At 29.9% G+C, this 16,647-nt stretch overlaps 3 protein-coding genes across 3 annotated transcripts in view; 1 reads left to right on the top strand and 2 right to left on the bottom strand.

The window, feature by feature from the left end:
* LOC123653664 (hemocytin-like) overlaps positions 1–1,706 on the bottom strand; it is a 69,162-nt gene extending 67,456 nt beyond the window's left edge. The window contains exons 1-3 of the mRNA XM_045589658.1: positions 1,523–1,706; positions 587–817; positions 147–193 (exon numbers count right to left, since the gene is read on the bottom strand). Coding sequence (XP_045445614.1) covers positions 147–193; positions 587–817; positions 1,523–1,611 — 367 coding nt within the window. The 5' untranslated portion in view covers positions 1,612–1,706. The remainder of the gene's footprint in view (positions 1–146; positions 194–586; positions 818–1,522) is intronic.
* Positions 1,707–1,959: 253 nt separating this feature from the next.
* On the top strand, positions 1,960–5,704 carry LOC123653663 (probable serine/threonine-protein kinase DDB_G0283337). Its single transcript, XM_045589657.1, has 3 exons — positions 1,960–2,007; positions 3,107–3,262; positions 4,280–5,704. The coding sequence occupies exons 1-3, from the start codon at positions 1,960–1,962 to the stop codon at positions 5,702–5,704; spliced, it is 1,629 nt and encodes a 542-aa protein (XP_045445613.1).
* A 2,211-nt stretch (positions 5,705–7,915) lies between these two features.
* On the bottom strand, positions 7,916–14,671 carry LOC123653943 (tumor protein p63-regulated gene 1-like protein). Its single transcript, XM_045589915.1, has 5 exons — positions 14,396–14,671; positions 13,566–13,776; positions 12,159–12,335; positions 9,200–9,333; positions 7,916–8,525 (listed from the first exon to the last, which is right to left on the bottom strand). Exons 1-5 carry the CDS (start codon positions 14,577–14,579, stop codon positions 8,326–8,328), a joined length of 906 nt encoding a protein of 301 aa, XP_045445871.1. The 5' UTR covers positions 14,580–14,671; the 3' UTR covers positions 7,916–8,325.
* Between the last annotated feature and the right edge of the window lie 1,976 nt (positions 14,672–16,647).

Raw genomic sequence — 16,647 nt, 5'->3', positions numbered from 1 at the left:
TCTCCATTTTTTTCACCTCCTCCTTTTTGGAAGTCGGTTAAAACAATAAAATTAAAATCCGTAAAATTGGATTAAATTTTCCTATTAACATCATTTTCTTCGTAAGAGCCAGTAAAGTGTATTAGACAGAATAAATTGAAACTTACTCGTGTATGGTTGGTTGGCGTTGATGGAAAAATCACCGTATGATGGTCTGAAATAAATTAAACAAATATTTATAATCACTTATTCATATACTTACTAGATTTATGATTTTCATTTTAAACCAGTAAATAAATATTCAAATAATAAATCATACTTTTTTTACCTACACGCATGGTCCTATGTTTTTAAGACGAACAATCCAAACAATTAAAAGAAAATGTTTTTTTATCTATAAATGTATGTCCTGCCATGACAACAGTTTCTGTAAAGTATCGTCGGACATTTATTAAAAAAAAAAAAACTTAATAAAACGCGAGAAAATCCGAAAAACTTGTTTCATTATAATGAATGAAATTCGCGTAAGCATTAGAAAACAATACATAAACATATTCGTAAAAATCGAAAAAATAGATAAAATAAAACTATAAGAAATATTACTTACATTCCCGCCGAAGGAAGCCAGGACCTCGATACACCGAACCCATTTTTAGTACCAGCATAGCTGAAACCGGATTTAGTGCCGGCATACGAAGTTTTAGTGCCAGCGTAGCCAGTCTTAGTACCGCCGGTTTTAGTATATGTTTTTCTACCATAGTGACTCGGTTGATTCTTCGTAAATGACGGGTTTTTCATATAAGACGGCACGTATGGCGGCGCTTGAACGTCCGCTTGTCTGTTAGTAAATAAAATGTAACATTTTTGTAGTTTAGTTTAAATTAATACTTAGTTATACCAATGTTACGCGATATGTGAACGATGGCCATATATTAGTAGGCTACTAAGTTTTTTTTTATTATGCGTAGCTATTCGTTATAATATAAAATTAGTTTATAGAATAAAATAAAGCTAAGCAATTTTTGTAATAATAATAAATGTTTTATTATAATTAGTACTCAGGAAAATTATTACACAAATATACACATATAAAAATTCGTATAAATGCAATAATAATAAATTTTCTTAGACCTAAATCTGCGCGCGTTGCTATCCTTTTTTTTGTCGTACCAACTCAGAAACCTTTGTGGGCTTATGCAAAATACTTTGCTGGTGATCATGACATGATCAAATGCAGCGTTTACGATTAGACAAACATTTATGCACTATATATTATAGATGCACTGTTTATTATTATTTATTTTTTTTTAGATACAGACAAATTACTCTAAGAGACATGAGGTTGTTTAAACATGTCTTCTTATAGTGAAAAATAAAAAAAATATAAATTATTACAGAAATATTGAGTCTTAAAATCTCGCGTAGATTTTGAAGATTTTTTTATTGCTATAGATCAAATTTTTATTTTCTTTTTTGATGTAATATACATAAATAATGTAAAAAAATTGAAATAAAAATAATAATAATGAAGAAAAATATTTACCCATATTGTTCTACCGATGGAGTACCGTAGGCAGCTTCACAAACATATATTCCAAATAACAATATAAAAACGTTCGTAATTAAATTCATTTTAACTATCCATATAATTTTTTTTAAACGATTGTTAGCTTGGAGATCACAAGCTAGACTGAATCCTATCGTTTAAATTATAATGCAGCTGTTATCATATTATACAAAGGAAATTCATACACTGAATCCTCTCGATAACTAAAAATTATCTGCGAATGCAGGATTTGCGAAGAGTTCTCGTTAAATTTATTGTTATCTGTTTTTATTATTAGACCTTGTAATTCCATTTGCGTCAGAATAAAATTTCCCCAACACATTATAAATAAAAAAAAATAACGTAATTGGCGGTAAAATTTTTATGACAATATTTTTATTGTAAAAGTGTGGTTTATCTTTACACGTATTAAAATGCCTTTAATGAAAAGGAGGAAATCTAATAACGAAAATATTAAAGAGGTTAGACTTTATAATAATTATATACCTACACAAAGATTTCTGATAAAAATATAATTTTCCAAATAAATATCTAACCTTTGATGTATGTTATAGATCATGTAGCAAAACATTATTAAATAAAGTTTTTACTCATGACCCTAAATATGGCACTTTTGTAATAAAAAAAAATTTGGGATATCTCGAGTAAAAATAAAGTATCGCTTCAGCCTGTAATATCCCACTACTGGGCATAGGCCCCTTTCCCCATGTAGGAGAAGGATCAGAGCTTAATCCACCACGCTGCTCCAATGCGGGTTGGCGGATATATTCCCTACTGTGAGTAACGATCGCTATCAGGTGTACATGATAACCACCGGGACCAACGGCTTGACGTGCTCTCCTCAGCACGGTGGGGAGACCCACAAGGACTACACAAACACCCAGACCACGGCAAACACCTGTATGGCCAATACAAATGTTTGGCATGTGCGGGGATCGAACCCGCAACCGCCAGCGCAACCGCCACAATCCATGGCTGTGACCGTTGCGCCAACGCGGCGACTAAATAAAGTGATGCAGCAGAACCAGATCGTCACAGGTGCCAGGCGCAAGTGACTTTATTTTTTTTACTAATAATTGACCGTATTAGCCAGCAAGTATCGCCTTAAATATCACGTCTGATACCATAAATTTACCGTCACAACACAGTAATCTTAAATTTAATAACAATCCAAAACACAAATTTATCTAACCATTCCGTGTTATACAAAATTTAGAGCTAATATAGTATTATATCGTAGGTAAACATCGGCATATTAGGCGCGTGAGAATACCTTTTTTCTGTATAGGTATGTTTATTTTTTATTTGTTTTGTGAAGAATAAACCTTTTCTTGACAATAACGCAGTTGGCGCAGCAGTCACAGCACTCTTGCTCATCTGTTGCACTTGCAGTCGGGGGCTTGATCCAAGCATACGACAAACTTTTGTACAGGCCAAATAGATATTCGTCGTGGTTTGGGCGTCTTGCGCTTTTGTATATATATATCACAGGAGAAAATCCTACTCAGGGTAGTTGAGTATGAAGCGTTGATTTATTTTATTATAAACATCAATTTGCAGAAAAAAGCAATAGCCACGAGGTTAATGGTGATCAGTTTGAAGGTTGATGACTACATCTACAAGAATAAGCCTATATCCTTACAAGAGGCTCAAGAATACATTAAAGAAATAGCAACATATAAACTGAAATGTGTCAATGACGAGAGATCTTTACAGGTTTTATACTTCTTACAAATGTTTTCAGTAACGATTCAGTCTGTAACATCTCCTTCTTCATAAAGGAGAAGGATCGGAGCTTAATCCACCACGCTGCTCCACTACGAGCTGTCAGATATATTCCGTACTATAACGTAACGATCGCTATTAGTGTATATGATAACGATCGGGATAACAGCTTAACGTGCTCTCCGAGACACGATGGGGATCCCACAAGGACAAACATCTATCAAAACTTAAATATCCATTCCGAGCGGAAATCAAACCTGAGCATCCATATATGATAGGTACACCAGAGCGGTTGTTTTGCATTAAAGGTAAAACTATTGTCTTTCCCATACGGCCAGAATGCGTTTACCTGTTTAGTAAACGTAACACATTGAATAATAAACATGGTCGTCTATTGCTAGGTATAACTAATCAATGTTACAATTCGTCATTCCAGTAAATGATTACATAAATAATAAGTTCATAATATTTTACATACAGATTTGGGGTGTGCATCGAACCCACAACACTGTTTAGTATTTACAGTATTTTACTATAGTTTGTAAGAATATAGCCTAAGGGATAACACAGTTCCACTACCACCTTGGAACTTAAAAAAGCGACTGATGGTGGGATAACCATCCAACTGCTGACTTTGAAATACAGAGGTCGAAGGCGGGCAGCAGCGTCTTCGGTGCGATAAAACCAGCCCTGCGGTCACCAACACGCCTGCCCAGCATGGTGACTATGGGCAAAACACATGAGTTCGCGCCATAATGCCTGGCGCGAACTTGAGGCCTATGACCAGCAGTGGGCTGCGATAGGCTAAAGTGTTGAGGACCAAAAATCGGTGATTTCAGTAATTAGAATTAAAGTTGACATCGCCCATATATTAGTAAAAATCAAAGATGATATATAAGTCACATTAACTGAAAGAAACGTTTTTTTGAGTAAGTTCGCGCTATAATACACTAGAACATTAACAAAATAACAATTTATTATCTTAAAATCTAAAACATAATCTTTCAGGTTATTGAAAAATTGACCATATTTATGAAAAGCATTATCAATGAAAATAATATGTGTCATGATTCTAATGAGTACTTGAATACAGAATCTGAGGCCATTAAAGATGGTGTAACAGAAAATACTGATGATAGTAAAATCATACCAAATGATACTGTAACAGATATAAATAAAAAAGACTGGGCAGACGAGATTAATATTGTTGATTTAACTATTTCTAAGAATGATGAGCAAAATGAATCTCATACAGAGGTACAAAATATTACAATGAAAGCAATGTCAAATATGTCCTTACATAATTCAGTTATCAATCTTAATGGTGATACAAATGATCTTCAATCACCTTCAATAATTAATGGAAGAAACGGATATGATTTTGAATTGAATAGTGATAGCAGTATTCTCATACAAAATGGTCAAAACAAAAACACACATTTAACAATCGCTGGAAAATATATAAAGGACTTTGAAGCAGCCAATATTATGGGTAATAACAGTAAACATATAGACAACAAAAATATTCAAACGCCTTCTACAATTAATGAAGGAAACGGATATGGTATAGGATGGAATTGTGATAGCAGTATTCTCATACAAGAAGAACAAAATAAAAACACACGTTTAACATTTGCGCGAAACAATATAACGGACTTACAAATACCTAATATTATAAACAATATCAGTAACCAGGTAGACAGCAATATTCAATCGCCTTCATTAATTAATGAAAGAAACGGATATGGGATAGGATTGAATTGTGATAGTCCAAATCTCATACAAAATGATCAATACACATATTCAACAATCGCTGAAAACGATATAAGGGACTTCGAAGTAACCAATGTTATAGAAAATAACAACAACCAGATAGGCAACAACAGTAACCAGAAGATTCAGAAACTTTTTGGTATTGATGATAAAAATATTGAAAACAAACAAAACTCGATCATAAAAGATGTTAAAACTTGTAAGTGTTTGAAAAACGATAATGAGATAAATGTAATTACACCAAAAGTTAACGATAAAAAAGATAAAATAGAAGCAACCGTGAAAAACTCAAAACTTAAACCAAAAGAAAAAACTGTTCGCACTAAAAAAGCAATTAAATCTATAGATACAGACAAAAATCAAAATATAAATAAAATACGTAAGAAAAAAGGGGAAATTACTAAGAAAAACAATAAAAGAAATACTAAAACGAATGTATTGAATACATTTGATTCTAATTCTAGTAAAAATAATATCGTACCAGAATTACATAAAGAAAAAGAAAGAAAAGAAGATTTATCGTGGATTGAAAACCTTAAATACGTAAGAGAAATATCCAAAGAAGAATACGATTCGACACAAACTATAGAAGAAACATTTTGGAATGACTTATCATTGCCCGTTGATTTTAATTGGAATGATTTTGACTATACTGATTAAATAATAAATACTTTAAATTGAGCGCTTGTCATATGAATTTATAAAAATAAATATTTCAGTAATTATTTACCTTTTTTATCATTGCAATATAGAAACAGAGTTACTGAATACAATTTAAGTAAATACTTCATTCATCTTAATCAATTTAAAGGATCAAAAAGTACAAATTTTAAACTATAATGAAAAGGTGACAAGTTCACAGATACAAAAACATATTTATGTGAAAGAAAAAATTAAACATCATTTATTTATTAAAATTTATTTATTTATAACAATTAGAATAAAATTACTAAAAATCGAAGACTTGCATGCAAAGCAAATGTTAGATAAAATGTCACAATTATTTTAAATATCATAATTCTAATGTGATAGTCACTTTAGGCCTCTTAATATTATATAATTGAAAAGGCGAAATTCCCGTTAAAAGTGAGTCATTATTACGCCTGTAAAATGTTTAATGTTTTAAATTAATTCAGAAAAGAAGCAAAATTTTATACTTTTAACAAAGTTAATTATACTCTACATAATTAAAAACAAATTTAAAATTCTATTCTATTCCATGGCATTTTTATTAATTATTCTCATCCGCAAAACTTTTTCATAAAATTTCAGTACTAAATGTCCTACATTTTTAATAAAAATTACAAGTAGCAGACGTGTCAGACTCTTTAATAAATTTTATAACAATAACATTATTTATTCAAACAAATAACTTTATTGTATATTAACGATATCTCATGCAAAAGCTACTTCATATTTTAGTAACCACAGAACATAAGAATTTAGTATTTGTCTTCATATTAATATATCAAATTACAGACATTTTACAGAAATACACAAATGTATGAGATTATATTTTCTTTTTTAAATTTCAGCAATGATAAATAGTTAAGAAGACCGCTCCCAGCAATTTTTGCAGCAATTTAGTAGCAACTGAATTGCGAAAATCGTGCAATTTTCAGATTGTTTTCGTTACTTCGCCTACGTTTTGTTTCTCGCAATATAGACGCGTGTTAACAAAACGTACTACTAAACCGTAGGAAAAGTTACTGTTAGCCATAGTTAATTTATTTTTTTATTAATAATAATGTATCTTTAAGAATATTAAAATCTAAAATACGCTCTCTCTCAATGAAATATATACAATACAAGTACACAGCTACGTATAATAATAATAATAATAAAAACACTATTTTTAATACCATATTCAAAATCAATTGTACCGGACTCGACTATAACTAAAACATTAAAATATTTAAAAACTAAAAAATATATTTCACTTAACATTTCTTTATCTACATTCGTAAAACAGCATATGTTTAAAACATAATAAATATCACAATGAAAGTACTTTTTCATAACTAATTCTAACAAGATAAATACATTTTATACCATTTAATACTTATCTATTAACTATATAGATTTTTATCTAACTACAAAATATACTTTAGATTTAGGTCGACGCCACACATGATATTGAACAAAATGTTTTGACTAGTATGAACCATAGTTACTTTATTTGTTTTTTTTTTTTTATCCCAATATTGTCAATTTATAATTTAAAAAAAAACCAAATTAAAGTTAACTGTACCTATTTTCGCGCCTATCTTTAAATCCATTAACAATTCTTTTTTAATCTTTAAATTAGCGAGGGCACAATGTTATTCTATATTATGTATACTTAGGCTGTGAAAATATCAATATAAAACCTTTCCAAATCCTTTTTTGTCAGTAGTTTCAGAAAAAAAACTTCTATCCATTACTATTTAAAGAACGTTAAAAAGGGGCAATATATTTATTTAATTTGAACAAATAACATTTGTGTACTTTACAAGTTTTGTCAATCTTGTCATACTAGCATGTGATGACAATATAGTAACATCGAATTAAATTAAAAATTATTTGTAGCACACCTTTATACAATATAATTAGAACTATTCCCAACTCAATAAAAATGCGTTAAATAATTTAACTGTGTCATGTACATAACTAAAGTAATCAAGTATTATAGTTTTTGAAATGTACATAAGTAAATAAAAAAAATAGTCACTATATTTTTAATTGGCAATTTAAACTTGAAAATAACTTTATTATCTTTCGCAATTTTTTTATAAATTCTATTATTCATGACTGACGGAAACATCAATTAATTGAACAATTTACAATATATCACACCACATAGCATTGTTATGATAAATGAAACTGTACTTCTGTATCTATAAAACATTAGCTTATAATTCATATTATATTAAATTAAAAATAAATGTATTCTATAAAAACAACTTTAAGAAGTAAAGAATCGTATATACAAATATATTTAATTACTAAGTCGAGCAATCGTTGTGAATCTATAGTTCATAGATCGATACAAGGAAATATATATCAAAGTCAGAGCACTTATTTCATTATTTTCAATAATTATCATATATTTTTTAACCAATATTTAATAATTATACAACAAAAAATCACAGGGAAAATTACAACTGAAATTTCCAAAAAAAAAAAAAAAATGTTTTGACACAATCCTTTTTAATAAACAATCTGGTAATAGTATACCCATATACAGCCTTACTATCTATCCAAAATGTCAAATACTATCGAATACAGATAATAAATTATTTCTAAAAACTAAATTTACCTCTGACCTTGAAGAAGCCCATACTAGTTTTATTGTGGAGTAAGGAAGTGATACCTAGGTAGCTTTGGATTACAATAGGTGAGTGATGTATGCAGCAAGATGACGTCATATTTTCAATAGCCCTTTGCAGTTTTTGAGCAAATATTTCCATATCGTACGTTTCTCTTTCTTCTATGCCTCCATCTATTGATAAAAGAATTTAAAAAGAATTATCATAGGTAATTTTCAGAATGTTATATAGCGGGGAATTTAACAGACTAGAGCTAAATTCACAGAATTAAGCGTTTTGTTTATGATATGCTTATCATAGTAACGTATTTTCCTCATTAATTAATTTTATTTCTGACGCTCAGTATCAGTGACATTATAATACATCTAAAATGAATTCTGGAATTCATTACATTTAATATTATTTAATTAGGTCACATTCGACATTTTTCATGTGTGTTTATCATCAATCATAAAATTGGCATAAATTGACATTTACATATTATTTTTTATTAACATACGGCTATGTTCACCGGTTATGGGTGAAGGATGACGGTATCCAAAAGATAAAATTTTTGATTTATTATTCTTTTTTATTATTGAATTCTTCTATTCATGAGTTTTTGTATTAACATATATGAATCTAAAAGTTGTTATTTTTTGATTGATGAATAACAGGTCCCTATGGCCTATTACACCTCCCGCTGTTACAGTCTATTTGCAACTTGTTTGCAGGATAAACTTTATCTACAAACGGTAAAATAGACCCCTTAAAATATAATCCACTAATTTATAAACTTCAATTGAATAAATAATTAATAAAATATAATTTTTATATTAAAAGCAAAGCTTATACTGTCACTTCTTACCCTTATGCCAATATATAGGGTGTGAAGCGAAAGTCAGAAACGGCACATCTTGGCTGAAAGGGTTCCAAACAGTCTTCATAGGCAGTGGCTCCCCTTTGTTCCACATCAAGCGAACTCCACGGAGGTTTCGTTCTCTGAAAGAAAAAAAAATCACCTTCATTACCATCCTTTTTATCCCTAAGAGTACAAAAGAATATAACTTTCAAGATTGGTAATTAAAACTTTTTTAACTGACTTCGTGATACAAAGAGGTTTGCAATGCAACTATTTTTTTATATGTACCGATTTTGATATATATATTTTTAATTCGGATTTCATAGATTATTTTTTAGACTAATGTTGTATTACTTGTCAATGTAAATTGAAGTTGGTATTTTTTTTTTCGTTTGCGAGCAAACAATTATTAAATCTTAAATTTTCCACATATTTCTTTTGTGATTTGGAACCAATTTAATTCCTTCCAAACCAATTCCAATACAACAAAAATTTAAATTTTGATCAAATTTTGATAAAATCGTTTGAAATACTAACTAAACACAACTTTTAAATATCACCAGGTTTGAAATTTACCCCCTAATATAGGTTTTCAATAAATCAAAAATAGCGATATAAAAATTACTGGTTCAGCTTGTAATATCCCACTACTGGGCATAGGCCTCTTTCCCCATGTAGGAGAAGGATCAGAGCTTAATCCACCACGCTGCTCCAATGCGGGTTGGCGGATATATTCCTACTATGAGTAACGATCGCTATCAGGTGTACATGATAACAACCGGGATCGACGGCTTAACGTGCTCTCCGAGGCACGGTGGGAAGACCCACAAGGACTGCACAAACACCCAGACCACGGCAAACACCTGTATCATCATTACAGCCTATACAGTCCACTGCTGGACATAGGCCTCCACAAGTCCACGCCAAAAACAACGTGAACTCATGTGTTTTGCCCATAGTCACCACGCTGGGCAGGCGGGTTGGTGACCTGTATGGCCAATACAAATGTTTGTCTTGAGCGAGGATTGAACCCGCAACCGCCAGCGCAACAAGTGCAAACGCGGCGTCTTTTACAGAATGTTCAACTCCTAACTACGTTCCTTCAAATAGCGGATTCTGTGGGTATAATAGATCACGTTCCATTTAAAAAATCCCCCATTTGAAGAAACGAAGTCGAAGGGCCTATATATATGTTATAACTAATATATGTGTATATTTTATATATGGGACCGAAAGGTCCTATCTTCTATATACCTATCTTCGGAAGTCGTATATTCGTCACTGCTGCGTGCAAATAAAATAGATAGAGATTTTAAAATAAAGGAGAATCCTCCATTTAATTTTTTTTCTTAAATATTATAATTAATTATATAAAAGAAATCGAATTACAACCTACTTAGTTACGCTAAGGTTATATAAGGATGAAACTGTAGCTATACTAAAATATGCTTTTAATACTTTATTTATTATTATTCATATTGATATTATTATTTAGCAGGCTTTTTTTTATCAATTTCATAACTCATTCCATTTTTAGCTAATTTATAAATGAAAAAAAAAAAACATTTTATTAATGATTCCAATATATCAATACAACATTCAAATAACATGCATGATTGTTACATTATGTTTGTCAAACAACGCAGTTAAAAAATTAAACAGTGTTAATATTTTTGTGGTAAAAATTAAAAAAAAAAAAAGTATTTTTGCAAATATGTTAAAAAATAAACTAACAACATCAGAAAAATATGGTCAAAACTAGACATGCTTTAGACATACTTATGCATATACATTAAAGATAATGTGCGGTCACTAATAACAATTAGCACAAAAAGCACACTAGCTCTTTTGAAACACTAAATATATTTTTGTTAGCTTCTGTTGTAAGTGCGATGCAATGCTTCTAATCTTCTACAAACACAAAAAAAAAACACTTAAGACACAGCATCTACAGCAACTGAAAGTACCTAGGTTCAAAATACTTGGTATCGAACAGTTTGGTCTCGTCCGATGTACTCGGTCTCCTGCACAGGCGGTCTATTACACAGTCTTTGACAACTGTTGTGACACCAGTGGCAATACCGTTTAGACGTCTACAATAAAAATTTGCTTTGAAACATTAGATTGTTTTGTTTAAACAGGATATTTTAAGTAACTCATTTATTAAAGAACTATTTATTTATGAAGAGATTTTATAAGAATATATACTTTCATACAGTTCTTAATTTTAAGGTACATAAAATGTGTGTATATAAAGTTAAACTAAATATTAATTATGAATTAAAATGAATAGAATAAATGAATAAGAATAGTATTACACTGATTACAACATAATTTACTACTTACTAAATTAATTTACTAAAAATAAAGTAGAATTTTTTTCGATTTATTCGGGAAAAAACAATGTATTATTTATAAATATGTATAAAATTTTCCACTAATAATAATTTTTGGAGAGGTGCTGATAAGAGGAAAAATACTCAAAAATTACGATCTAAAATTAAGTACTGTTTGAGCACACTATTGTACATAGGGATCATTCAAGTATTACGAAAGTAGAATTTTTAGTAATTTTTAACCTCCTCCTCCCCCTTGTCAGCGAATGTCAGCAAAAACCTACGTTCTCCTCCCTATGCTTGCTTAAATATTGGTTTATTTTAATCTATTCAGAAATAATAAATAAATATTGCAGCCCCCCCCCCCGGTCCCATGTCATCAAAAATGAGCAAAACAATAACCCCCCACCCCCTTCAGTGCTTACGTAATATTTAATTAAGGTAATTGATGTATGGGGTCACCCATACATCAATTATTACAAATGAAATAATTTTGACAGCACAACATATATTAAACAATAACAAAATTCTAACAAAATATTAAAAGAAAAATGGCCAATCACAAACACAGAACGAAAATTCAAACAATTATACCTAAAGAAAAACATTTTAAATAAACAAATACTTACGGCACTAGAGAAGACGGCGGATAAACTAATTCTCCTATGACTATGGTGTCTAGATCATCTAAATATGTCTTCTTGAAGTCCAACTGCTTCATAGCAATGAAGTCATACTTTATAGTCATAACTAATCTTGAAGTTAGAAGGACAATCCTTTCTTTCTCATTATCCCATAATGTGATCCTAGAATATAGAATATAGATATATTCCCTACTATCATAACGATCGCTATCAGGTGTACATGATAACAACCGGGACCGAAGGCTTAACATGCTCTCCGAGGCACAATAAATTATAAAAATTCTAATATTTAAAAAAAAAAATAAAAAATCGCTATTAAATAATTCTATTTTATGCTGAGAATGCCTTACATCATTTTTGAAGTTATACTTTTTGGCGCGTTAAAAAAAGTGAGAGTAAATTTTTACGATGAGCGCGTACACCGTCACAAAAAACCGACACACTAAAGTTAGTTAGTCAAAAAAAAAATTAGCAACGTCAAGTTAGCTAGTCAACGAAGAAGAAGGTAGCGACATGAAGTTAGGTAGCGAATGAAGTATAACTTCTTACGTGTGTACATATACATTATTTTAAATGAACTGATTCTCTTAAAACTGCCGTATCGATTTTTATTAAACATTGCTAAGAACCAATGCAAGGAAAATTCATTTTCACACTTAAATAACTGTCGGTCTGTTCGTCCTAAAGCTACAATACAGACACACAGACAGATATTTGCATCAATCTTATGAAACCCCCTTTTTTGTGATGTCAATTTAGTTGTTACAATAAGCTCCAAATGAGTAAATTATAGTACAAATATGTTTATACTTGTATAGTGACATAAATGCTACAAGGCATATTCATATCGATGCCTAACAGCCAAAAAGGGTTAAGCGACATTTTTTGAGAAACTGAGTTATATATATAGTTAAAATCGAATACAACTATATATATAAACAATATATAAAACTCAGTTTCTCAAAAAATGTCGCTTAACCCTTTTTGGCTGTTAGGCATCGATATTATTTTGTTAGGTAACTTTGTCCACCACTACTCATATAATACTGCAAGGTCAAAAGACTATCAAGGAAACTACAAAATGATATTTAATGTAAAGAAAATTTAAAGCACTATTCAGTGATTTTACTAGGACTGAATTAACAGTTCCAAGGCTTTTAAGAAAGGCACACAGGCACTGTAGGTGACCAAATGGTCATACCAGATCAATACAATAACTATTATTTATAGTATAATATGGGAGTAGTTATATCAAGTAGGATCAGCAGTCTACACTACTGATAGTAAATATAAAAATTAACAATGGAGCAAGTATAAAGCAGCACATTCTTGGTACATAAAAGACCCGATATGTCACTACTTCATAGTAACAAAATAATAAAACCAACTCACTCTGTTAATAACCAGGAACCTAAGTATTCTCCATCTTCAGGGAATAAGAGAGCTGTAATACACTCCTGAATAGCATTTTCTACGACTCCTTTGCGGAATGTAAAGAAATCCTTAATGTTTTCTTTGTTGAATGGCATGTCATAACGAGGGTACACCGTCCGTACGGTATCATTTTCCTGTTGAGCATTTGCTTGATTGTCTTGTCTTGCATCTATAAAAACAAATAGGCATACGTTGATCATTTACAAGTTTATTATGATTTACTAATATTTAATATAATTTTTATTTTTTTATGTATAAATTATTACTAAGCATATTTCCATTTTAAAACCAGTTTTAACATTTAAATCTAATTGTGTATTTTTTTTTATGAATTTTTTGAACACACCAATTTTTGTTACAACTGATATATGATATAATTGTTACTTTAACACTCAGCTTGAAAAACATACCTTTGTATTTCCGCCAATGTTTTTATTATTTTAAATAATCTAATTAGATTAAACATAATATTTTTTTTACACTAAAACTAAAACAAACGGCTGTATCAAGATAAATCAAGTATTTAATCTGTAAGATGTAGAGTTACTCAAAAATATTTAAAATTAAATAACAAAGCTTTAAAAAAAAATAATATCGATAATAGATATTACACTTTAATTTCTACGCGACATTGCACTACCTTGATATAGATAAAACAAGTTTAATAGCTATATATATACTACAACTAAGTCGCCTTGAACTATTGTTCTTTCAAGCATTACTTGATATATAAGGGACTTTTTTATAACAGCAATAGATTTTGTATTCTTCTTCTGAACTTTTTTTACCTGCGAATGACGAGGACGATGAAGTCAGAGAGTCTGCACCAGATAAGACCGATGGATTAACTTGTGTATTTGAGTTAGATGTATTTTCTCGTTGATTACGTCGTGCTTCCGCGTTAGCATTTTCAGAGGACAGTTGCAGAGTACCACCACGAAACTCGAGATCATCTTCCAATAGATCACTCATCGTATTTTTTTACAATATTTACCTCGCTTTAAGTTACTTGTATGCGTAAATACTAAATAATCGACCGGCTGATAATGAAATGAAGTTTCCCACACAGTGTTACTAATCTAAAAATTTAATGTCTTATTAGTTTAGGTTCTCTTTTATTGAAATGTTTTGCCAATTGTCGAATATTGTGTACTGTGTAGTGTAGACAAATTATTTTTGCGAGTTTATTAGGTAATTAATTGTCTTGGTCGGTATGGTAATTATTTATAGAATTTTTATATGAACGAATATTGTAATGCTCACGTTTGATTAGCTTTTAGGGAGGATAAAATTAGTCCAGCTTTTTAAGCTGAAAACTCTCGGATGAAAACGAAATAAAATGAAACTTTGTTACCCTTAATGTTGTCTCAAAAGTTTCACAAAGTGAGATGTGAGCGTACTTAGTTATTCAAGGTCAAATGTCGCGAAGATTGGTTTTTATGAAATATCTTGTTTTGTATTGATTTATCTCGCGATTGCTTCATATATTTCAAATGCATTATTTATGTGTATTGTGAATAATGCAAAGTATCTGGGTGACCGAGCTTAGCTCGATATTTTTAGTAAAGCGTGTTTTTTGGAAATCATGTTTAAATACGAATTACATATTGATAAAATATGAATAATATTTTCCGATTTTACCGATATAATAATAAAAAATATGAACTGGTTATTTAAATAAAAAATCACGAGTGCAATTAGAAAAAAAAAGGAAAAAATAATTGAACCTGGAGACATGAGGATTAGAACTGTAGTCTTCTCGGTCGATCCGGCAGATTCCTTAGCTATTACAACTTTATTAACATTTGTGAAATTTAACTTTGTATTCTAACGACATTGTAGCCATTTTTTCCTTGCCTAAAAACAGGGATAAAACGACATTTTCTAAAAATGAATCCTGACTATATCAATTTATCGCCCCTGAAATCCTCTGCATACTAAATTTCATGAAAATCGTTGGAGCCGTTTCTGATATTCAGATTATATATATATATATATATATATATGTATATATATATATATATATATATATATATATATATATACACAAGAATTGCTCGTTTAATAGTATTAGATAAATATCATACATACATACATAACTCATCACATACTGTGAAAACGTAAGTAAGTACATTACACTTATAAAATGATATTATGTCGTCGAAATTTCAGTGTGGTAATGTGACATAATTTTTACGAATTCGAGTTTTGGTACCCCAAAAAATTATATTTCTTTTTTTTTAGAAAATCAAATACCTTGAATGTTCTTCTCTGTTTTTGAAAAAAAGTGAAGAAGGGTAAGTATGATAAAATTCTTATTTACGAACTGAATGTTTTTTTAATAACCATCCCTACCATGATTAAACTTTTACGAGCCGAATCAAGCTAATTTCGCATATGTGAATAGATTAACTTGAGCTCTTAGTAAGCCCGAGCGGAATAGGTAGTGTTTATTATTCTGTATAATCTTATGGATGTTATTTACACTTCTTACTTTTGCCATTTACTTCGCTATAAACCGATTTCTATATTTATCCGACATAAATCTTTGTAACTGAGGTAGGTACTGAACATTGAAGTATCTCTTAAAACTATCAGTTGTCATTTATTTGTTTTTATCGTATTAAATACTAACATTACAGCAACCGTAACTTTTCACTAAGTAGGTATTATATCTATTGTAATTATCAATTATATTAGTTTTGTATCCTATTTCGTAGCCATTGCTGTCTTCCACTACTTTCTTCTTATTTTATTGTTTCTAATTACCATTGAAAGAAACTTATGTTTTTTATCGCAGAAATAGCAGATTTAATTTCTAAAACTTTTTAATTAAACTACATATTACATAGAATTTAAAAATAAAGGAAACTTTATTTAAAATATTTATTTTTATATTGTACAAAAATCCTTATTTATAAGTGCACATGGCAACACCAATAATAAAATACATACAAAATCTCATATTATTTCTTTAATAGTATTAAGTATAATATATACAGCTGTACAATAAACGATCGATGCTAATAACATTATTAAT

This window comes from Melitaea cinxia, chromosome 5 (genome assembly GCF_905220565.1).
Source record: "Melitaea cinxia chromosome 5, ilMelCinx1.1, whole genome shotgun sequence".
In the NCBI taxonomy this organism is placed as follows: Eukaryota; Metazoa; Arthropoda; class Insecta; order Lepidoptera; family Nymphalidae; genus Melitaea; species Melitaea cinxia.
Note: the sequence above shows the minus strand (reverse complement) of the source record. Positions and strands in the feature narration are given on the sequence as shown.